The sequence below is a fragment of the Lissotriton helveticus genome, chromosome 8 (assembly GCF_964261635.1).
Source record: "Lissotriton helveticus chromosome 8, aLisHel1.1, whole genome shotgun sequence".
NCBI lineage: Eukaryota > Metazoa > Chordata > Amphibia > Caudata > Salamandridae > Lissotriton > Lissotriton helveticus.
The window spans coordinates 1,240,197,826-1,240,223,520 of record NC_136069.1 but is presented as its reverse complement, the minus strand read 5'-3'; the positions used below and the strand labels follow the sequence as shown (position 1 = coordinate 1,240,223,520).

The 25,695-nt window shown below is 41.9% G+C and overlaps 1 protein-coding gene across 2 annotated transcripts in view; it reads right to left on the bottom strand.

Annotated features, from left to right (window-relative positions):
* Window positions 1-25,695, bottom strand: part of SLC9A7 (solute carrier family 9 member A7) — a 522,426-nt gene that overhangs the window by 323,617 nt on the left and 173,114 nt on the right. For both annotated transcript variants that reach the window (XM_078658221.1, XM_078658222.1), the window contains exon 2: window positions 8,651-8,850. In XM_078658221.1, the coding sequence (XP_078514347.1) occupies window positions 8,651-8,850 (200 nt within the window). The remainder of the gene's footprint in view (window positions 1-8,650; window positions 8,851-25,695) is intronic.

Genomic DNA, 25,695 nt, shown 5'->3' with positions numbered 1-25,695 from the left:
CCTTCAAAATGACTTGGGTTGTGAGTCACAGTAAATTATAACAAGATTGCTAAAATAGGCAGAAAAGCCAGCTGTGCTATTTTGTGGCTTTGCGCGTTTGGTATCTCTCGAGTGATACACAGGCACAGTAGAACAAGTTCCCTTAAAAATCAATTTTACAGAAAGTGTAGGCGTAATTTAAGTGACTTGCGTACTCTCCGAACTCCAGTTCTGGCTTGCATTGATTTCCCGTGTAACAGGGTTCGAGTCCTGGCACCGGCCCAAACATCCTGTGATTCTGAAAAAACTACTAATGTGGTTTATTTAACCCTGGGAGATTTGAAATGAAGGATAAACACGTAATGTAACTGGTGATTGCCACGTCTTAATGGGAAATAATTCTGCCGGTAAAATAATTAACACACAATTTTAACAATACCATGCATCAGGAACGGCGCTGTGGCTTAGTTGGTAATGAAGCCCGAACAGTCCTCTGGTAGGTCACCTGGGGGATGTGAAATAAAAAGGAAAGATGTAATGTAACTGGTGCTATATAAGGCGCTCTGATTCAGGTTTCATGTTCAGCTATACGAACCGGGGATGCGGGTTTGAGCCTCGGTATCGACGCTAAACACCCTGTGAGTCATTGCAAAATCACTTTATCTCCTAAAATGAAGGTGTCTTTATGTAATGTAAGGCCCTCCGATTCAGGATGCATGTTCGCGCTATATTAAGCATTAGCTGCCAGGGTTTCAGGTTGCTATTTGTGACGTTTTAAACATTGTTCTTTCCGTTCTCACAGCAGCCCCCACCGCAAGCGGGGCTGGGCACGCAGAGCAGCCCTCGAAAATGTTGTAATGGGCGCTGCACACGGAAAAGAAAACATGGCTGCACATGGGTACACATTACTCTGGGGGCTCACTGGCGTGTGGGGGAGGGGGCCAGAGGGGGGGGGGCTACCCCTCTGTAACGTTCCCCTTTTGGGTAGACTCGTGTATCTGTTTTGCATCGTATATAACTCCATGTACTCAAGTCCTTGGGTAAGGTAACTGGTTCTATGGTGAAGCGCGCTGACACCTTTGGATGAAGAACAGCGCTATAAAAAAAAAACCGCATAAATAGATATTAGTCACTCTGGAAACCGTCCCTGGGGTTAATGATGCCAGTCCGGATTTTTTTTTGTGGCTCATAACACTGCACTTATAATTGTTTAAAACTAAATTGTCTCTGCAAGGGCCCGGTGCGCCGCAAGGTTCATGTTTTTAATGGTGCAACAGGTGCAGTGACACAGGGGCCCAAAGTTCTGGAACTCCGCCAAGCACCTAATATTGCTTTATTTTACTACTGAACAGGCAGTTACGAGTACTGGTAGCTTGCAGAAAACAGGACATGAGTTGAATGGTGCAGTAGGTGCAGTGGCGCCAAATCAAAAGTTCTCAGAATTCCTCTAAACAGTTCATTTTGCTATTATATAGGTAGTGGTGGATAGCCAACGAAAGCTGAAGAAAAATGATAGGCTCAACTCCTTTCTGTATAAAGAGCCACAGTGGGATAATATTTGATGCTAGAAGTGACGTGATCAGTCCAGTTCATTTTCGAATGCCCAAAGTGGATGTATTAATGTTTACGCGTTATATCAAGTAATGTTTGGCTCCAGTTTGGTGAAGTGTGGCTCAAATGGTTGGAGTGACAGACCCTGATGCAGAGGTCGAGCCCGGGACCAGGAGTCAATTCCCCGTCTTGGCGGGTGTGGGCTCAAGATACCAGCAACTGCCAGCCTCTGATGTTCACGAATTTTCACTTAAGTAGAATAGTGGGGCAGGAAAAGTACTATTCCACATCCTATCACACCTGTTTACAATCAAGTAGGTCCAATGAATTGTTGACCAGGGTGACCACCTGATACTGGGGATAGAAATAAGGCAGTGGAATTTTTTAAGTAGGTTAGTGTGGGTAGGTATAGTATTATCCCACATCCTATCACACCTGTTTACAAGCAAGTTGGTTCAGTAAATAGTTGGCCAGGGTGCCACCTGCTACTGGGGATAGCAATAAGGCAGTGGGGCGTTTAGCGCATAAATTAATCAAAAGTGGGGTTCAGGGCCACAAATAATTGCCTGCTGAAATTGGAAGATCTTTATCTCTTGCTTTAAAGCAAGAATGTCCAATGTAGGCCCAGGAGGGCGGTATCCAGGACAGATTTACAGGATAATCAACACGCTTTAAAATGTGGGATATGGAGATGCACTGTATCTAGATGCATTCGATATGTTAATTATAATCTCAGAGATGCTGCCCATTGTATACCTACATTTCGGCAAGAACATCTTAGACTATCATTTTTCAGATTGGTTGAGTGCAAGGAGCATGAAAAGCTGCCCACATTGGGGTGAAATGCTGTGACAGTAGGATGACAATTACTGTGCCCTTGTTTTTCCTTGCTGACTCAGCGACAAGACAGTCGTGGTTGCTATTTGTTGGGTAAATAGACAATGTAACCATAAATTGCTGGGCGGGCACTGTAATATGATCCCTACCCTCCTTGCACTGACCCCGCCACCCCACAATATTTCTCTCTGGGTGCGGGAATTTTTTGTTGTTTCAGAACGTCCTCGCTGTTCATAAAGTAATAGATCCTGGCTGGTTCAACAGGAGTGATCTTAGTAAACAATATTGTGGGTCCGCTTCACCTGGGTATCCGCACCCAGACCAAGCTAATGTTACTTACAACGGTAACATGGCAGAATGGTCTACGTAATCGACAAATACTAGTTCAGGGTGACCGGTGGGCTTGCTGATTCAAGTTACACTTGCGTGCGTACTTGCCTAGGTGGTAGGCCTCGATTCGATGACAGGACAAAGCTATGAAATGTGTAGCGCAAGTTACCAGGCACAGTGCGACTTAAGTCTGGTTACAGTGGTAAAAAACCCTTTGGCGCCCCCGGACCAAGGTAGTGCTACTTACCAACGGTAACATGGTGAAGTAGCCATGTAAGGGATATATCTATCGGGAATATTGACAATACTAGTTATGGGTCACTTGTGTGCACTTGCGTGTCTATGTAACAGCATTTGGCACAAAATTCTTCCCCACCTGTTTTATTGCCTAAGTAAGTCAGCCGTACCAAATGTCAGCCAGGAAATTGCCATTCCATAGTATGCCTGTTAGTTTCAGGTAATTTTACCAGAGGACATATAGCACGCAAAGGACTCACTATAGTAGAGTGGATCTAAAGACGATGGTCGTGACCATGCCTAAATCCCATCTCTGATACTGCTGGTGCTCTTATATGGGCAGGAGGGTCGGACAGATTTGCATATGACCAGGGCTGAACTGGGGGAGGCAGAATGGGTTAATGAATGGTAACACATTAAACCCTGATCTGTTGAAACTAATGTGGCATCATGATTTACGAGAGGTGGCGGTATACTATGTATTGATTGGAAAATCACGTGTGGCACCCGGTGGGGCACCTGTTACATGCAACCTGTTAAGAGAATGATGCTCAGTTTGTGCTCAGTTTGGTATCATAACAATAATATATATAGGTTATGGTTGCCCCTTAGTTATATTACGCATTACCATTGTCAGCCACGGTCGAAGCCAACAGTCAGGCGCGAGGGGTTCTATACTTAGTATACATATATAGCATCAAGTTGTGGTTGGGTGGGTGCTAATCCTATGCTTAAAGACTTGGATGCGGCATTGGCAAACAACTGTTCCTTTGAAACTGATAGCCTAATCATCCTTAAGGAGTCATGAGGGCGCTATGGTATTCACTGGGGACTCCATGCTTTGTGTCACTGAACTGCGCACTGGGTAGTATTCGTTAATGAAGGCCATTTTTACAGGGCACTCTTCGTAACACTAATCCAGTCACGCTACAGGGGACGCAAACTGAGGCTATGCTTAACACTTAGTCGGAAGTGTGTATGAGTATGCATCTGACGCTAACAGTATCTCAAACTTAGCAAGTGATGGCAATGTAAGACTAGCACGTGTACAGCAGTTATCGCCAGAAACACTAATGGTTTGTGTTTATCTTTTCCATTTATGTATGGCCGGGTCCATGGTGGATATCTGGAGTGCTCCACATCACAACAGCGGCTACGGGTGGACAGCCCAAGGGATGCTTACGTCAGGTAGAGGATGACAAGCAACAACACAAGCGTGATGGGCGAGCGATCAAAAGACGCAGGAGGTGCCAGCACTGATTTGATTGTGTATGGTGTGTAAACCCTTGATTGGGCTGGTCGCAGTAATGTAGCAGGATGTTGCTTCACCAAAAATGGCAGTATTTGCCTTAACAGGAAATTGTATACCTACAGTAACGGCGCCTGTGCACTCGGGGCCACCAGTGTCAGCATGGTATATGCATAGAACAACAATTGGTAGTGACAACGGTAGAGATGGGACAGTACACAAGGGTGTGCATTCCTAGCCTCGGCAACCCCAGGAAGGATAGGCCTATACAACGCCTCATTTCCCCTGTTCAGGAAGTGGGGACTTCCATAGTAAAAGTAGTACCATACACTTAACACTTTCCAGAGCGTAGTGGCTAGGTGTGGATGGTTAGCAGACTGTACAGTATGCCAGTGGGAAGGGTAGAATGGTAGTACCAGGATACCCCCGGTCATAGCATCTGCAGGGAGCCTCGAGAGGCGTGCCCCCACACCCTCATTCATTTTAGGACATGGGGTAACGATGATAGGACCCAGACTGCACCATAGGGGGGGCTCAGTTTTCCCCAGGCTGCACGTAAAAGGGGGGGGGGGGCGAGGCGAGTGCAAGGAGTCACTCGGTGAAGAATCACTCGATAAAGAGGATCAACACTTGGTTTGAGAAACTATTTCATACACATTAATCGCAGAATATCCCACAGGGGGTCATCTCGGGACCAAGTAGACTAACAGTCGGCTGATAATGAGGGGTTGACGTTTATTAGAGGCTCTACTCACAGGGTGGGGGGTCCAGTGGACAGAGTCGGGGATGCCCTAGGGATAGGGAACTAAATAGCAGGGGTAGAGGGTTTTTTGGATTAGGAAGTTATGACCTGTCAGTGTAGGCGGTTTGGGGGGGGGGGGGCCAGATAGTCGGTAAACTACCTGGCCTGTGGCGGTAAGGTCATTAATCGGTGAGCAGCATTTTAAGGTCCTTACGGGGGGGCGGACCCATTCACGAAAGGGGCCGCCCGCGGGAGGGGCCATTGGTCTCTCTCAGAACTTCAGGGGCAGGATATGATATCCCGTTTTAAAGGGTGCGGGGGAGGGAGTCTACGCTTTCCTCAGGCTGGTAGCCACCCCTCACAACACTATGACGTCACTAAGGTGCGCGAGTGTCTGGGCCCTCCTGTTATGGTTAAATGGAGTTCAGGGAGCGCACGTGGGTGTAACGTGCCCTGGGTTGCGCATGCGCATCTTCAACGTGAGAGCGCAGCTGTAAAAGGATCTGACACCGGTTGGCGACCTTGCCGTAGGACTTTATTAAAAATATTAGAATGCAGTTTAATTTTCAGGATGATTAGATTACGTTAGGAAACACGCTGTACTAGCTATTTGTTAAGGTTAGCCCATCATACCATGTCGAAACGGATGTCAATCTAATCTTCTGAAAAGTGTGCATTTTAATAATTGTCAGAAATGTTTATTTGATTAAAATTTTTGACTATAGCCCCATTGTAAAAGAAGAAGATTTGGCTAGGGAGGTAGACAGAAGGCTAAAAAGATCCTGAGCTTGAGGAAAAGTAAGGAATGAATCCTGATCAAATAATTGATGAACCCACATCAACCCTTCAGTTCTCCTCTCCAGGAATGCCAATAAATAGGATGTTTCTTCACCTGAATACACTGGTTATTCCAGATAGTAGAGTTAAGGAGCATAGATCCAGGAGAGAATAAGGAATTACAGAAGATAATAATTTGCAAGTATATTGATGATAGGATTAGATATTTTTCGAGGTTTTCGTACGTAGGACAGGAATTCTGAAAAAGAATAAGGGGATAAAAAAGCTTGTTCCAAATCAACCCATACCAGGGTATATGGCGAGGAGGGTGCAATCAAATGAGAAGATTGTCGCAAAAGGAAAGACTTATGGCATTTCGGGAAATCAGGAACGTGTACTCCACCTTCAACTTTAAGCCTTCTTAGCTTATCTAAAGACATATGAGGCTACTTATTATTCCAAAGGAAAGAAGACAATATGAATTTAGTCTCTTGTAATGCTTAAGAGGACATGTAAGGGAATAGTAGAAAGAGTAAAAACAATAATAGGAACCAGCATCATCTTAATGGTGTCGAGACGGCCCCACCAAGACAAGTAAAGAGGATGCCATTTACTAGTTAAAGAAGAGATTGTCTGAGTGCAATTATCCATATTAATTGAAATAGAAGAAGTAAGGGAGGAAGAGAAATAAATACTGAGATATTTAAGTTGTTTAGATTGCCACGTAAAATGGGAAGAAGAAAAGTCACTACTAAGAGTGAACTTCTTAAAGGGTAACATTTTGCATTTGTCGGCATTCGGCTTATAACCAGAGACAGATGAGTAAGAAGCAACTTCTGATGCGTAAGCAGGAAGTGAAGATTGAGGTTTGGATATAAATAGTAGAATGTTATCGGCATACACAGCCAATTTAACCTGTTGTGAGTCATGGATGAAACCGTGAATATTAACATTCTGGTGGATCTGAGATATAAATGGTTATAATGCTAAATTAAAATGGGAGGGGGAAAGGGGACAACCTTGACGAACCCCTCTATGTAGGTTAAAAAAGAAGACGTCAGGCCATTATAACAAATGGCTGCCTTAGGGGAAGTAGAAAGGAAAGAATGGAAAGCCATACATTTCCGTCCAAAATCAAACCATATTAAAGTGTGAAATAAAAAAGACCAAATAACACAATCAAAAGCCTATTCAGCATCCGAGGTAACGGCCGCTAAAGAATCGAGTAAGCTTGCAGATTTGGAAATAATATAAAAAAACAAACGAGTATTGTCCGAAAGATATCTGCGCTTGACAAAACCAGATTGTTCCTTACCTAAGAGATCAGCATGAAGCACTTCTAACCGTAAAGCCAATGCTTTAGAGAAAATGTTATAATCTAAATTAACTAAAGAGATGGGTCCATAGTTTTTTACAAAAGTGTGTATCCTTACCCACTTTCAGGATTAAACAGATGAAGGCATCAAGAAAAGAGCCACAAGAAGTAGCCGAATTAATAAAAGAATGAATTAACAGACAAAGTTTAGGAAGAAGCAATTTAGAAAAGCGGGTATAGATCTCAGCTGTAAAACCATCCGGCCCTGGAGCTTTGTCTGTTTTAAGGGAAAGCATCGCAAACTGAAAAGCTGTTTGAGTAATATCTGCCTCTAGGGAAGAAAAATCCACTTGAGTGTAAGCCGGCTTTGAAATAGAGAATATATAACTTAAAATTTCAGGATCAGAGGGTACACTGCACGGTGCGTATAGATTTGTATAAAACTGTTTGAATTAAGCTAGAATATCCTGGTCTTGGTGATGAGAAGAACCACTATCGTCAATAATTAATTCAATTATTAATTTCTTTTGTTCAATTTTAAGATAATTAGCTAGTAACTTTCCAGACTTATTCTGGCCTCCATAGTACTTAGCACTAGATTTGAGAAGGTAAGAAGTAGTGTTATCAGTGGATACTTTATTAAAATTAAGTTTGGCTTGAATTAGCTGCTTTAGAGCTTGTTGAGAATGTGATGTACAGTAATAAGAATGCTCGAAAAGTGTAATTTCATTAAGAATTAGTTTAGATTGCGATTGAAATAGTCGTCTCTTTTTAGAAACTAAATTAATTATAAAATCTCGGGCTTAGGCTTTAAATGCATCCCATACAGTATGAAAGGGAACGTCTTCCGTCTGATTAAAGAGGACAAAATCTTGAGCAAAAGCAGTTAAACAAGAGGTGAAAGAGGAATCCAATAATAGAAAATTATCAAATCTCCATCTCTTAGGGAGAGTAGATTTGGGCATGACGTCTAAATGTATAGATACCAGGGCATGATGAGAAATCAGAATGGAACCAATATCAGCTGAATGAATGTAAGGATTAAGTTTGATCATGTGAAACAAAAACATAATCAATTTGAGATTGTGTGTGATGTACTGGGGAGAAAAATGTGTACACCCTTAAGGTTGGAATGCATAATCGCCAGGCATCAGTAAGGTTATGTCTCTGAAGGGCTTGTGTGAAAGCTTTTTGTGATTTGTTTGGAATGTAGTGTGATGAGGAGAGTCTAAAAAAGGATCAACAGGTAAGTTACAATCACCAGCCAAAACTAGATTATCAGCAGGATCCTGCAAAAGCTTCTGAGAAATTAAAGACCAAAATTGACAATCAGGTGCATAGGCCCTTATATGTTGAACAGAACAATTGGAATGTGATCACAATACACTTTAAGTATTTGCAATCTCCCGTCCTCATCCTTTTCCTGAGAAATCAATCGAATTTGCAAAGACTTGAGACACTATATTACAACTCCGTGTTTTTCCCCAAAAACTTGCCCTCCTATAAGAGTAATATGTAAAGTGCTGAATCACAAACACATGCAAGTGTACCTAAAAGAGTAACCCTGTAGTACTGCTTCCTTTACTCCTAAATGTGAGGCAGCCCCAAAATTATTTAGAAAATGTTGACTTACTTTTCGTAGCATGTCATTCTGTTCCACATTGTGTAGTTTCTCAGCGCTGATCTCGCCTTTCAAGGTGTACTCGAAGAACTTCCCGCTAACATTGACGAGCAGGGTTGTGTATGCGCGGTTTTCTTCTGAACAGCTGAGAGATTTGTCGTGGCCACTGGTGGATGGAGTGCCATACCTCAAGATGACCCCCACCAAGAGCCCTGGAAGCGAAAACATGGTGGAAAAAAGAGTTATCTAGTGCCAACAGCTACCTTCAGATGTCGTTGCTATCAATTCTGAAAAACATTATATTGCTACAATTTGCCTAACAATTGAAAAGCTCTGAGGTTTTCATAAAAATGTACTAATAAAACTATTAAAAAAAATATATAAAATTGAACAGCTCCACTCCAAATGGTGAGGTCGGATAAACATGTAAAAAATGCATGACCTCTCCCGACCACAAGTGATTAGAATACCTGCAGTATTTACATACCATGCATCAGGCCTGATAACAGTAGTCATTGAATGTTGGTACTGCTACTTTCACAAGAGTTTTAAAGTTTACCAGTTATCGTGAGACATGTTCCTGTTACGTATATCTTCATAACTCTGTTGATGGCCTATGAAATTAATTTCTTTATGTGAAAATTACAATTCACTTTAATTAGACAAATAGAACATTTAAAGGTACAGGTTCGTGGGTTCTGAATCACCAGTGTAAGCACCACTTTTTAAATGTTTGATCATGTTGCTGGTGGAGCAGTAATGCTAGGAAAGGACTTTACGTACGTTATTGGACAAAAAACATTTCATTTTAGATTGCGAAGTCCTCACTGGAGAGCTTCAGAACACACTTCAAAAATATTCTTTAACCCCTTCGATGCTGATGACGGCCCCCAGCCGTCATGCATCACGGGGCTCGTGTGCTGATGACGGCTGGGGGCCGTCATAAACCAGCCCACTTCGAAAAACGTCGCACAGGCGCAGAATCGCGGCCGCGCCCAAGGGGATAAAAAAACGATTTGTATTTTGAAATCCAGACGGTACTGTTACTTTAGTTTCACCAAGTATTCGCTATATCCAAACACGGCAATCTGTTGTGCAAACAAATCCATTTAAATGCAGGGTTCAAACTGAACACACTCTCCCTACCAACATGCCTTCTAGGCGGCCCTTTGTCAGGGATTTACAGGAGAAGGTCCTTTCTTCTTGGGTTTGTTTGCACGATGGACTACTTTGTTTGCACATGAAGAACACTTAGTGAAAATAAAGAAATGTCAGCATCTGGATTTAGAAATAATTAATACATTTGAGGAATATCCTGAAGGTATTTACGTTTGAACAGGGTAACTTTGACACAGAACGTTGGCCATCAACCACGAGTTGCCACATCATCACCCGTGACGTCAACACCTTCACCTCCATGACTGCCACAAACTCAGGTAGGCTTTTGGCAAGGGTCAGACCTGCCTTCCCCGAGTTAGAGCCAAAAGATCTGCATAAGATCGTCTTGATGACGTGGCTTTGGCTTTTTCTGGAATTCTACTAATATTTGGGACAAACAGCTGTGAAGCAAAACGGCTTCATGGGAGTTCCCTGAGCTCTTGATAATCAGTGGCTGGTCAGATGAGCTGCGGAACCTACTGTTGTTTCCGCGCAGGCTCAGGGTGAAAGGATATAACATTGGTACCCATTATTCATAAATCTGCAACAAATGCATCTTTCCTGTTATGTGGGAGTGAGACCTCCCGCCATGACACAGGCACCTCAAACCAACACAAGACAACAGAGACCAGAGGCATGCCTCCCCGCTTTTATTATGTGATATATTTTTTTATGAGCTGGTTTACAATGCTTCAGTTCTCTGGAACACAAGAAATTATATAATTCACTTTTAACTAAAAGAGATGAAAACATTCCTCAACAGATCATATTTAATGAAGCCCATTAAAAGAAACTAAATTATGATCAACTAAAATTCCACTAGATAATGAGATTCTTAGGAGACAGGAAGATGGCTGATTTAAGAGCAGCAAATTATCGGTTGAACAGGGTAGCTTGCAAAAGCTAAGCAAGGACACTTCTATACATAAGGAAAGGAGTAAGAAATTCGAAGCCTTAACCTCCGCAACACAGAAAGCCTGCTTACTAAAGCGACACTTTTAGCCTTGAGAGCATGGAGCAGGGCTAAGTAGACAGAACAGACAGTTGTCCTGGGTTCCGACAAAGCCAGAAAATCGCGGATTTTGCCATTGGCTGTCCTATTGGTAAAGACAATGGTCTTAAAACATTCTCTGCTTTTCAGAGGGAGCCGGCGCAAGGTATGAGAGACATGGTGATGTAGGGGAGTGATTGGAGCTGGAAGGAAAGCAAGTGGGCCTAATAAATATACAAAACAGTGATGGATAGAATGCTTGAATTAATCTCAGCCACTGGTAATCACTCGGGCCACATCCCGATCCATCGTTATTTTGCACACTATGCCACCCCACTTTAGATCCAGCTATATGCAAATCAATCTTGACCCTGCTCCAATAGGAACAGTCCAGCCCGAATTGCCAGGCCAGGTCCTCCCTGAACCAGAACACAGGCAACTCAGGGCCAGCTTCTCCCACGTTATGGGCTCATCAGCTGAGTATAGCTTGGTTCCAGTGACACAGTGTACACAGGACCCACGTCTTGGCATACCCTCTTAGGGCGACAAAATAAGTATACAAAACAGTGTTGGATGGAATGCAAGTGAGCAGGCGCACTTCCTCATTCTGCACCGAGAACTAGTGCAGTAGCTATCAGGGACAGCTAGGTAAAGACGGTGGGAGGCTACCCTGCCTCAAACTCTGCCCAGAAACAGGGCACGCACTACTTTCCTGCAGGACCTGGCCCTCTAGGCAGGATCACCCCCACATTTTTGCCTTCTGTTTATAATCTCACTTCTGTTGGCATTAAGATCTGTGCACTTTACCATTGCTAACCAGTGCCAAAGTGTGCGTGTTCTCACCCTAAAACATGTCAACATTGGCCTACAACTAATGGGCACGTTTAATTTACTTTTAACTCCTTAGTAAATGGTACTTCTTGTACCCAGAGCCTGTAAATTAAATGCTAGTAGCGGGCCTGTGGCAGTCATTGTGCCACCCACTAAAATAGCACTTTAAAACATGTCTCAAGCCTGCCACTGCTGCCTGTAGTGCAGTTTTAAACTGCCATTTCGACCTGGCAAAATAAACAAGGCCTACACCCTGCTTTTAGTTACTATACTAAGGCTAATAGGGCAGGGTGCATGGTATTTAAAAAGTAGGGCATGTGTGTTTAAATTATTTTACATATTCTGGCAGTGGTCTGGCAGTGAACATTTCCTAAAGTCATTTTTCACTGCTGCAAGGCCTCTCTCTCCCATTTCCTAACAATGGGTTGCCTTATTACATTCAATAAGTGCTGAATCCAGATTGGGAGCAGATAGAGAAATGATGTTGACACTCAAACACATTGTAATTTAAAATCCTCTTTAATGGTAAAAGTCAGATTTTAGAATACAATTTGGAAAATGCCTCTTTTAGAAAGGTGTATTCAGCCTGACACCTGAATGGCTGCCAGGGCTCAAGGGTGCACAACTTAATGAGTGAACTCTTAATTCATTCAAACATTTTTGTTTATATTTCAACTGTTGCTTTGTCTATACACATTCCATCGGCATGTTCATCATCATCAAACATGAATTATAATTTATACATTAATGAAATTTACAAACTTAAAACAAACAAATCCATAACATTAACCCAATGCATTTCGGGACCTTTCGTGGCCCCTTCGTCAGGGGTCTGTCAAAAAAAGACAAAAGTAAGGAAAAAGAAAACTTATTACTTTCAATGTTTTCAAGTTTCTCAGTTACTTACAATAACACGTATTAATTATTTAATTACAGGTCACATGGTGTCTCATTACCTGAGATCAGAACCTTTTCTAGTTTAGGAAATCACGTTACTTGTTTAGTTCTATTTATAAGACTAACTTTTTCAAAGCGAAACAATTTCTTGTTGAACATTAAGCGGTTATTTTATGATTTATTTACATTGATTGGTTCTAAAATAGGCTCTTCACTAAGCCTACCTACCGGTGTCGTAAAGTTGCTTTTAGCGATGAACAGCTTTTCTATTGAAAAAGAAAAAATTAAATGCAGAGCAGTTTAGTATGCTGCATTTAAATACATATTGCCTGTGCACATTTTCATTTATCAGCTGAAATTTGTTACCTGCGAGCCTATGCGTACCGCGTTGGTCTCGCTTCTGCGGCCAGATAAATTAAATCTATACTGAAAAAAAGGGAAGGGAAACTGTTTTAGTCTAATTTCTTTAAACGAAAATAAAGGTGATCTATTTAACGTGTTGGCACTAAAAGCCAATTTTTACCTGTTTGGAAAACCGTGTCAGAGCCTTTCTTGTTCTGTAGACGAACAGCTTGTACCAACCTGTTAAGAGGTTGAAAATACAGTTTTAATATACTAGTCGTTCTTCTTACTACCACGCGCTACTTAGGAGGTCGAATTCTCTTTACCTGCGGTCCTACGCTGTAGAGCTTCGGTCCCGCAGTGCTAGTATCTCCGATGTTAACTGTGAAAATAACGTCATATTATTAAGTTGCGGTTTACCAACAACTTTTTGCTAAAAAAATGCCGATTCTTTTCACATGTTAGAAAACGGTTATGCCGCTTACCGAGAATTTAGGTTTGCAGTCCGTTCAACTGGGTTCCACGCTAGTGCGCTTACTTCCGCAATTAGAGTTGTAGTCCTTTATCGAGTTTTAGAACCAATGTTTACATTGAAATAGTAAAGGGACTTCTATCTTTCTATCCTACTTAGCTAGTGGAGAAATAGGTGCGGCCATTTTAGAATGTCTTGAACAAACGGTCAAGTCTATGTTAGTTTCCTATGCTACTGTATTGTTGGGTACAACTATGTACTTGATGAATTTATACTAAACTAAAGAAATGAATATAAAAAATTTTTTTGTGCCAATATGCAAATCAAACATAGGTATTTCGTATACATAACATATATGTAACAGTGATAACAAATTTTCAAAATGTTGTGGTAAGACAATTATGTATTTTCCAACCTGCGTGTTCTATACTACTACCTGCCTATTTACAATCTTATATTTTGTGTGTAATTATACGAAGTATGTTTTACATTGTTAGTGGTGTACTATTGAATTGTGTTTCTGTGAAATAATTGTTAGCTGCCCATTGTATCGCGTGTTTGAATTCTCGGGGTATCAGGACTGGCCTAGTGTATTGTCTGTTTAGAGAAAACAAACCATCTCCATTTTATCGTTGAGCCCGAAAGGGACCAAAGTCTGCAGTTTACGCATCCAGAATGCTTCTCTCTGGAGAAGAATCTTTGCATTATCGAATCCTAATCTCTGCGGAACCTGTTCCACTATCTGAAATCTTAACTGCGCTATAGTATGCCTTGCTTCTGTCAAATGTTGCGCCAGAGGTGATGTGATGTTTTTCAATCGTATCCGGCTCTTATGCTCAGTTAACCTCACTTTTAGTTTCCTATCAGTTTTTCCTACATATAGGAGCCCGCACGGGCACTTGATAGCGTATATCACATGCTCAGAATTACAAGTTGTATTGTGTTTGAGCTGAATTTTTTCACCAGTTCTTGGGTGTAGAATTACATTCATTTTCTTTTAGAAAGGTGCCATTTTCCGGCCCAACATTTCTAAGGCCTTTCTATCACTTTCCAGCTGCCTGGGAATGTTAATGAAACCCCCATCATGACTGTGGTGGAGATGTACCCTGCCTCATTTACACTTCAAAGGGATTTGCCTCCATACATAAAGGAACCTGGCACCAGGCCAGCACTGCCTTTTTCACCCTAGACAGTTTGGAGCCCTGTCTAGGGGGAGGGGAAAAACTTTCTAGAACCAGTGTTGGTGATGGGGTAGGGAGTTCCCCCACACAACGGCTGGCACCAGGTGTAAAAAGAGGACATTCAGAACCACTGATCAGAACACTCCTGGGCCTGTGGAAGGTTTAGAAGTAGGGCTGTTCTGCTGCTAGAAGGATGGCCCTGCTGCTTTAAGGACTGCCTTGCTGACTGAAGATGGAAGACTGGGCCTTTTTGCCATGCTCCCAGACTACCTAGAGTGATTCCAAGGGTCAATTGGCTCACCTCCTGTTTGAGCTACAGGTGCACACTCAGCTTTCAGAGGCCTCTCTACAACTGCCAAGCTGACCAGCATCAACTGGACTTGCCTGGACCTACCTGAGCCCTGCTGCTGGCCTCCGCTGGAGTGAGTCCTGGTCCCCAAGAGCCGCCCCCCAGATCCTGGACCTTTGGCAGGAGTCAGAGTGTACTTCTTCCAGCGCAACTGAATATTTCAACGGAGCTGAGAATGCGACACAACCAAACACAGGACCTCGCAGCTCTTGATCAGCAGCTTTATTGGAACCGCAACAGCGTGAAGCAACCCAGAACATGACCTTGCATCGCAACACCTTGCAGCTCCTGATCGGCGATTTCATCGGAACCGGCGCACCTCGACGCAATCCAATGTAGGACCGCATGTTTTTACAGCATAGACATAAAGGTACAACTACCAGCGAGTCAAACTTGGTACTGTACCTGGCCCATGCTCCATTGTGGTTGGCCTGAACCTGTGACTTTTTCCTGTGCCAGTGCAACCAGATAACTGAAGCTGGTACTTTCTGCTTCTTGGTGCGGCTTTCAATAACAACTTTAATAATCAGTTCTACTGATTGGATTTTGGTTGTTCTGGTATCATTTAATTTATTAACCGCATGCGCGCTAGCGGTTTTCCCGCTGTGCGCTGGGTTTTTAAAAAACCCGTGTTACATGACGAGCTCAGCTCGTCATCAGTGTACGAGCGCCGTAGCTCATGACGAGCTGAGCTCGTCATCAGCATCGAAGGGGTTAAAATGTACCCTATTTTTCTAAATTCATTTCAGACTTTGTGTTGTGTTTTCACTTTATTACTGTTTATGTGCTGCATCAATGCTTTTTACACATTGCCTCCAAGTTAAGCCTGACTGCTTTGTGGCAAGCTACCAGAGGGTTAAGCACAGGTTTATTTAGTGACCTTTTCGGTTCACCCTGACAAGGATTGGGGTTGTTGCCCGAGTGGGGCTTCTACTGTTCTCAACCAATAACCCAATTTCTTACTATCCCGGACACAAGATGCATCAGAAAGATATAAGTTTCATAGCGCAGGCTCTCACACGCGAACATTCACACAACTGGAGCACTGCAGACATTGTTTATATTATTCGTGGGTAGAAGAAACCTCTAACTGCCTAACAATTTGTTTTGGTGAAATGCTTTCATCAACCCACATGAAGTGTATATCAAAGAAAAATACAAGAAATATTCATATTATTTATTGTGACTGTGGAACACGTGTTTAACATTTTCGCTTCAATCAATCTTGTCTTAGAATATAGGCAAATGACAATGGCGGCTTATTCTTAGAGCTCAGCACTGTGCCATGTTTACCCCTTTAACATTAAAATTAGGCTAAGCACTTCACAACAGTGATAAACTTTATCTTAAGAATGGTAGAGACAAGAATATGTTCTTTGGAAGGGGGGCTTTGTGTGGAGAATTGAGAGCCATTTCAAGCCAAACCTCCGAAAATCTTGTTGTAAAGTACATGGTCCAACGCAGATCCCAGATGAAATCCAATCATTTAACGAAGCCTTGTCAGAACCATTATATTTGGCATTCGTATGAAATGTGGATTGGGCGTACGCATTTCATACAAACATCGGCTCTATGGCTCAGCAAATGCTCATTCGCTCAGAAGCACTGGGGTGTGAGCAGTAACAAACACATCTAAAAATTGAATGCTACAGAAAATAATTTAACACTTTTTTCTGTAGCATCCAATTATCAGATACTTTAGCCAGCACTCAGTCACCAAAACGCTTGACGACTGATTTCAGATATGATATGGTCCCTCATACATTCCAATGCAGGCAGAATGATGTACCCAGTCAACAGAGAAATGATGAGACTAAATTACTCCAGGGGACAGATCCATGATGTGATTGACAATATCTCAAGTCAGAGGCTGAAGTACTTTGGATAAAAGAAGCCAATGGCGGAAGGAGGCGGACCCAAAGAGCTGGAATATTTTCGCTGTGAATGGTGCAAGCGATGTATATGTCAAGCCTTAAACAAGGGTTTGTTCTCTGCCCTAAGCCCAGGTTTTCTCATTTTCGCTTCTTTTGGTCATTTCATAGGGAATGAACCAAATCAAATCAGACTTTACACTGCACAGTACTAATATATATGATGGCTGTTGTCTGACTTTAGAACATCAACTTTGTTAGTGCTGTTTTTATACTGAAAGCAAGCCACATGGCAGATATATTAGCATCCAGTATAGTAAACAACAAAAGGAAGTGATTTAAGAACAATAAAACATACAGGAAGCATGAAACTGCAATTGGATCTTCTCCAAGTTTTCTGTGTTTTGTATTCTGGTTTTGTCACCTGGTTGGTACACATATTTCTGAAAAGTGCTCTTTTGAAGACGGCTACGATATAATATACGTTAGCGTTTGCTGGGCTTAACTGAGCTAGAAATGCTTTTGGGTTGTTGATTGTGGGTGTCCATGTAAGGTGAGGTAGTGTGAAGAATAATTTGTTGAGTTTTGCTGTATTGGTCATCTTCTATCAGGCACTGTGAATACTGTTATGGTTTGATCAACATATAACAGGAAGTGTATGGTTGGATTTCGGATAAAACGCTTTTTAGTAAGCATCAAGTGCCTGTTTTAAATTAGTTTCAGGTCTAATCATATAAGGTCATTTAGGCAAAGCGTGCTTGCGGGAAATTGTTGTCACTCAATGAGATCTGAAATTCTCCCACAATGAAAACTTCATTATTTAGAAAGCTGAGAGGAATGGTCCAGGCAAACTTCCTTGTAAGCAGACCAGTCTTTTTGTCACTGCAAACCCCCATAGATTGGAGAGGGTTCTTATAAGTTGTACTGCTCCATTATAGTTTTGGGGTATTACATGTTTTTTTAAATACAGCTTAGTAAATCCTGTTTTCCAAATCCTTTTCCCTAATGATTTTTTAGTTTTTTGGGATATTAAGTGAGGAATATGAAAGGACATGTGCAAAATCCCATTCATGAAAGTTTTTTAATCATTATAAATGAAGGTACTTTACTTTTTTGCTTCATTTTCTTTCAAACTCCCAAACTCCACTCTGCCTCCTCTTGGGAACAGAGCAGACAGTCTAAGTATGTGTATACATAGTGGCATAGCCGCCAGGGGGTTGTGAGAATGGCAATCTAAGTGACGGGGAGCCCAAGATACTTCAAAGATCCTCACTTTCTCTAAAGAAGCTAGCACCCCTGAAACTGCATTCCTATGTTTTAAACTCATTCTACCAGTCATTCTTGCATTTCAGTCAGTTTTAATCTTTCTTCATTTACACAACATTCTCTTTTCCTCAACTAACCCTACAATAAGACAAGCTCAACTGTCTGACTTAGTGAATACTATAAATTGACAGCCAGAGAAAGATCCTTCTCCTACCTCGCAGCAAAAACTTGGAATACCCTGCCTCTCCACCATAGGCAATCACTGGCAATGCCTAAATTCAGAAAGGGGCTGTGGGGAGCGCTATTACGCTCCACTCCCAGTCGCACTGCGAGAATGGATGCCTGCTCCTGCTTATAATTTCACTTACATTTTCTCCATTTAATTCCACGTTTACTCCACGTTGTATGAAAAAATCTTTGTGCTTTTCTTTTCTAATCCGCATATATGGTGTCGTGAATTTTTGACTGCTTCTCAAATTCTAGATGTGCCCATGCGGACCTCTTCAAGAACTCACTCAAAACACATGGTTCGTTCTTTATTCAAACCCAATGCATTTCGGGCTTACACAAGCCCTTCGTCAGGGGTAACTGCAATTTAACAATTCTAGAGAAAACACGCCGTTACTACATTTTCCTTTGTGTAAAATTTTAAAATTTGACTTATTGCCATTATTACGTTTATGAAACCATGCAAACACAAAACACCTTTCCCATGCTTGTGTTGCTTTCAAACAAATCAAAAAAAAAATAATCATCCCCTTAACTCCAATCAACCCTCTTCCGCCCCTAAAGTGTGCCATAGTAAATATATATTAATATAAATGGGGTAGCCCAATAAGTCCAGGACCTGGGAATATAACGATACCAAAAAACAATGGTCCAATGGACTGTTAGTTCCAAAGTAACAATTAGTTCAACATTTTATATTTCACATGATAGAGTAATCATGAAACGAAAAACAGCCAAAATACATAACCAGTGGTGATGAATTTATTCTCTTACCACTAATCCTCGTAATATTATTTTTGTATATTTACAAGTAATACAGGGTCAAAGGGTTGCCCCAATCAGAGCGTGCACAAATAGAAAAGTTAAGTGGATTTAGTGATGCAGAAGAAAAGAAGGAAATTGGCAAAGAGCGTGACATAAAAACATTTGTATATTTCAAAAACAAGGATCAATAATCATCCCCATATCAAGACCTGACCATATATTAATGTAGCAACACATCATTCAGAATTTTTTAAAAGACAAGTTGTGACTAGTACATCCTGTGCACATAAAGCAGAAATAATAATGGTCCAGGTCAATAATCAGTAATAAGCGTCGACGTTTCGACTCGACTAGTGGCCACACGGTGGATTATGCCTGGGCCGGGCGAGTCTTCATCAGGACTAGATGGGCAACCGAATATTCTTGGGGTGACCCTGAAGAGACAGAGAATAATCTAAATGGGCTGTTTACTAGTGAATACTAGATTAATAATGCCAAACCAGGGATCATATAGCTTACCCTGACGTAGATAGATGTATCTATGTTCAATTTTTTGGTTCCAATTAATGAAGATAACGTCCTCCTAAAAATATAATTACATTCTAGTGAGGACCAATTTACAAACGATATTAAGCAATCAAGCGTTAGAGAGTGGCAACTCAAAGATAGTTACCTTGAGGTGTAAATGTATATCCCTCTGGAAGAATTCCCATGCAGTTCTCAAAATTGACATGCAGTTCTCAATTTGCCCCCTCCATTGTTCCAAGGGTTACCGGAATCTAAAATGGCACATTCCAGGTGTCACATTAGTTGAATAGGAACTATTAAGGAAATTAATGTAAATGTCGAGGCGCTGCTTATGGCCAAGACCTTACCGTAATTATGGGGCAGGTATTATTAGTAATTGTTTATTCTCCCCAAAACGGCACGGTGTATACTCCACAAACCGGCAGGGTATATGTTCTCACTGTAAAAACGAAAGGGAGGGACAGTCAGGGTCGTCGGCGGTGTAGAGAGCCTCAATGTTTATTATTGTAGGTAAGGCTCAGTAGACATGTTAAAAGCACTTACCTAACTGACTCTTGAATAATTCATTCGCGCTGGACCTAGTTCTGTCGTTCAAAGCGGCTCACTCGGAGAAATGCCCTCGCATAGCCGGTGTTTACACTATTAATAGAAAGCGACGATGCCCCGCATTGTGGACAAAACAGGATTTCGGCCGCCATGCTTGAGTGGTGATTTCTACCGTTTTTGTGTCTCAGCAATCAGAACACGGGGGTGTACTAAACTTAAGGTGTTCACCAGGGTGTCAGCGCTAACATATATTTTGCACAGGCATCTGGGTGAGCAAAGGCAGTCAGGGCATGAGTATATCATTCAGTCATATACATGAATGATATTAAGCAACTTAATTGCGAGATGGTAATTTTGCCTAAATGGATAAAAATAAAAAAAGACCATTTACAATTTAAACATTACAAAAAAGAGACAAACACAATTACAACAAATGTTTTAGGCATAATAGCAACACAGGCATTTCAGAGCTTAGAATAGTAGTGACAAGGACATCACAGGATGTCTGCCTAGTATCAACAATATTACAGTGTGTGACACAATAACCCAGACAGATTGTTTAAAACAGGCATGTCAAAACCAACTCACGTTATATGTGGAGTATATTTCATGTGCATATCAGTACAGTTTGCTTGACAAAGGCTAATGTACAGAAGCTAGGTATGCAGGAATGACACCTGTCTATTAATCTCTTCCATTTCGTTGAGTCCAGATTTTACAGTGTCCAAGAGGTGTATCCATTTACACTCTCTTTTATTCAAAACACCAACCAGGTCCCCTCCTCGGGGGTTGATTGTGACCTTTTCAATCACCCACCATTGAAGGCTGTTGGCATCGTGATTAAACCTGATGAAATGGTCTACTAAAGGTGCCCCCTGAGTTTTACACCGTATTCTACTGGTGTGTTGGAGGATTCGGCATTTAACTTTTTGGACAGTCTGTCCAACATATAGGAAACCGCATGGGCACTTGATGGTGTAAATGACCCCTGTTGTGTTGCAGTTACTGTGGCTTTTTAAAGTGTAAACTGCATCATTGTGTGTGAAACTCACGCATTCTAAAGTCAAAGCACAGGCCTTACACCCACCACATTTGGTGTGTCCCAACACTGGTGCATGACCCCAAAGTGTAGTCTGTCCAGCTTGGCGCGGTGATTTCAGCAGGGATTGTACCAAATGATCTCGAATGTTTTTACCTTTTCTAAATGCATGTAGCGGAGGTGGCATTCCTCCTAGTTCCTCCTGCACTAAGTGCCAGTGGCGATTGATCAGTTTCTTTATAACACTACTCTTTGTGTTGAAGGTTGTCACACATACTAGACGTTCCTCCTTCTGTTCTTTATTCTTGGTCTCTAGTAGCTGCTCACGGTGGTTATGCGACGCACGCTTCCGTGCCCTTTTTAGGAGACGCGGTGGATAACCCCGTTCCAGTAGTCTACTGATTAGTAGAGAGGACTCATCGAAGTAGTCCTCCTTCTTTGTACAATTCCGTCGCAACCTCAGGAATTGTCCGAATGGTAAATTATCCCTGAGGTTGCGAGGATGATGGCTGGTGTATCTGAGGAGGGTATTCCTCTCACTACTCTTTCTATATAGAGTGGTATATAGAGTCCCTGCTTCTGCCTTGATTTGAATGTCCAAAAAGTTAATAGATGTTTTATCTGACTCCAGGGTAAATTGGATGTCCTGTGAGAGATCATTAAGCCAAAGGTGGAACATTGACAATTGATCTTTACTACCTTCCCATATTAATAGGACGTCGTCAATGTACCGGGCCCACAGCGATATATGATTCTGATAAGGGTTGCTCGAATTGAGAATGAATTGTGATTCATAGTCGCTCATATAGATGATCGCTAGGTTCGGAGCAAAGCTGGCACCCATGGCGACGCCTTTTGTCTGCATGTAGTATCTGTTTAGGAACACGAAAAAGTTTTTTGTCATTGCTAAGGTGAGCAGGTTAATAATAAACTCAGTAGAGACTCTGTGGGGGGCTGGTCTGAGATTGAGAAATCTCTCCATACACTCTAGAGCTGCCTGCTGTGGGATGTTAGTGTAGAGGGAGGTGATGTCCATAGTGACTAATAAAGAATCACTATGGTCATACCTCCGTCCTTCCACCAGCCGAATGGTCTGTGTGGTATCACGCAGATATGTTGATGTCGCGGTGGCTATTGGTTTTAAAAAAACATCAACATACTTGCAGAGAGGTTCTAGTAAGGAACCACACCCCGAGATAATGGGGCCTGCCGGGAGGATCAGTCAGCCGCTTATGTACTTTGGGGAGGGTATATATTGTTGGCATCCGAGGATGCTTATTGTTTAGAAATTCAAACTCAAGTTTATTTATCTGGCCTTCCTCCAAAGCAGTTTTTGTGATGTTACTAATAAGAAGACTGACTTCCTTTGTGGGATCTTTTTTCAGGAGAGTGTAATTTCCTTCTACAGTCAATTGGGAAAGGACCTCATCCTTGTATTTATCTACACTCTGAACAACGATTGCTCCCCCCTTGTCCGCGGGTTTAATGACTATACTGTCATTATTTCTTAGATTGAAAAGAGCTTCCTTCTCTTGTTTGCTTATATTGTATTGGACATACTTCCGCCTAGCAAGTGCGTTGTCGATGTCACGTATTACCACCTGTTCAAAGGCAAGAATTTTGTGATCCAAAAGATGTACAGGCGGATTGAATTTGGAAGGCGGTCTCAAACCACTACCAGAAAAAGTCGGATTAAAGGGAGTTTTATGAAAATAATATTTTAGTCGTACTTTTCTGAAGAACTGATGTAATTCAATCTTCAGATTGAAATTGTTGGGCATGGTCGTAGGGACAAAGGATAACCCTTTTGATAGAACGTCTTGCTCAGCAGTGGTAAGCATATAGTCTGACAAATTGATGACAGGATTGTCTTTTTTATAGACTACCATCTGTAGTGCTTCTGGCGGGTGCGAATATCCCCCTGGTATTCTTGTTGGTTCTGGGGCTGTCTTTTCCCCCGCCCCGTGCCTTGGTTCCAGGTGACACCACGACCTCCCCTGGGTCTCCCCCAGGGGCGGCCTCTCCCACGGGGGCTCCACCATTGTTCCTGGCCTAAAAAAGGTTGATGTTCTGAAAAGTTTTGTCCAAAATTGTTGCTGTTACTGGTTGCGGGGCCACCGGTACTAGTACTCGGTTGTTCCGAATCACTTCCTGACCCACTCCCAAGGGATGAGCCAGAGAAAGTACTATACTTTCTATAGCCTCCTCTGCCTCTACTAGAGAGGCCACCTCTTTGATCCCTTTGGTAATACCCCTCCTGGAGATATGGGTAGGTGTACTTCTTATCATACACTTGGATGTCCCTGGTAACTTTATCTAGTTTAGTTCCCTGGGTGTAAATGTCGAATTCACGTATGGTCTTTTCCAACCTTTCTAGGGCTTCTTTCGCATTTACCAAGGCTTTGTCATCCACAATCTTTTTTCTCAACTCGGCTATTTCTCTAGTTAGTCGTTCGACCTCCTCAACCGCTGTTTCGATGCCCAAGACCATCCAGTGTCTTGAGCATGTATTCGATACAACACTAAAGTTTTCCTTGAATTTTGGATGTTCTAAGAAAATTGCTGGCTCATTCCGTACTTGGAGACCAGTGGGAATCACATTCGCTCTCAGATACTTAGCCAAAGTATGACCGTGTAAACGAGTTCTTATGAGTTTTTTCTCAAGACGTTCCAATTTTAGGATTTTGCTGTTCAAGGATAAATCCCCCCCAGTAGTGTTATCCGTTAGAAAAGTACCACCGCCCTCTTCCTGGAGGAGTTTGTCTATATAATCAATTGAGAACTGCATGTCAATTTTGAGAACTGCATGGGAATTCTTCCAGAGGGATATACATTTACACCTCAAGGTAACTATCTTTGAGTTGCCACTCTCTAACGCTTGATTGCTTAATATCGTTTGTAAATTGGTCCTCACTAGAATGTAATTATATTTTTAGGAGGACGTTATCTTCATTAATTGGAACCAAAAAATTGAACATAGATACATCTATCTACGTCAGGGTAAGCTATATGATCCCTGGTTTGGCATTATTAATCTAGTATTCACTAGTAAACAGCCCATTTAGATTATTCTCTGTCTCTTCAGGGTCACCCCAAGAATATTCGGTTGCCCATCTAGTCCTGATGAAGACTCGCCCGGCCCAGGCATAATCCACCGTGTGGCCACTAGTCGAGTCGAAACGTCAACGCTTATTACTGATTATTGACCTGGACCATTATTATTTCTGCTTTATGTGTACAGGATGTACTAGTCACAACGTGTCTTTTAAAAAATTCTGAATGATGTGTTGCTACATTAATATATGGTCAGGTCTTGATATGGGGATGATTATTGATCCTTGTTTTTGAAATATACAAATGTTTTTATGTCACGCTCTTTGCCAATTTCCTTCTTTTCTTCTGCATCACTAAATCCACTTAACTTTTCTATTTGTGCACGCTCTGATTGGGGCAACCCTTTGACCCTGTATTACTTGTAAATATACAAAAATAATATTACGAGGATTAGTGGTAAGAGAATAAATTCATCACCACTGGTTATGTATTTTGGCTGTTTTTCGTTTCATGATTACTCTATCATGTGAAATATAAAATGTTGAACTAATTGTTACTTTGGAACTAACAGTCCATTGGACCATTGTTTTTTGGTATCGTTATATTCCCAGGTCCTGGACTTATTGGGCTACCCCATTTATATTAATGGTTACCTTAATGCAGTTTATCTGCGAGGGTTGTTTGTTTCATTTATGTATTGTTTTATTGTTGGGAATTGATTTATGTTTTGGTTGCAACATTGAATGATGTCGGAAAAAGAAACTCTGACATACACTGAGGATTATATAGACAAACTCCTCCAGGAAGAGGGCGGTGGTACTTTTCTAACGGATAACACTACTGGGGGGGATTTATCCTTGAACAGCAAAATCCTAAAATTGGAACGTCTTGAGAAAAAACTCATAAGAACTCGTTTACACGGTCATACTTTGGCTAAGTATCTGAGAGCGAATGTGATTCCCACTGGTCTCCAAGTACGGAATGAGCCAGCAATTTTCTTAGAACATCCAAAATTCAAGGAAAACTTTAGTTTTGTATCGAATACATGCTCAAGACACTGGATGGTCTTGGGCATCGAAACAGCGGTTGAGGAGGTCGAACGACTAACTAGAGAAATAGCCGAGTTGAGAAAAGAGATTGTGGATGACAAAGCCTTGGTAAATGCGAAAGAAGCCCTAGAAAGGTTGGAAAAGACCATACGTGAATTCGACATTTACACCCAGGGAACTAAACTAGATAAAGTTACCAGGGACATCCAAGTGTATGATAAGAAGTACACCTACCCATATCTCCAGGAGGGGTATTACCAAAGGGATCAAAGAGGTGGCCTCTCTAGTAGAGGCAGAGGAGGCTATAGAAAGTATAGTACTTTCTCTGGCTCATCCCTTGGGAGTGGGTCAGGAAGTGATTCGGAACAACCGAGTACTAGTACCGGTGGCCCCGCAACCAGTAACAGCAACAATTTTGGACAAAACTTTTCAGAACATCAACCTTTTTTAGGCCAGGAACAATGGTGGAGCCCCCGTGGGAGAGGCCGCC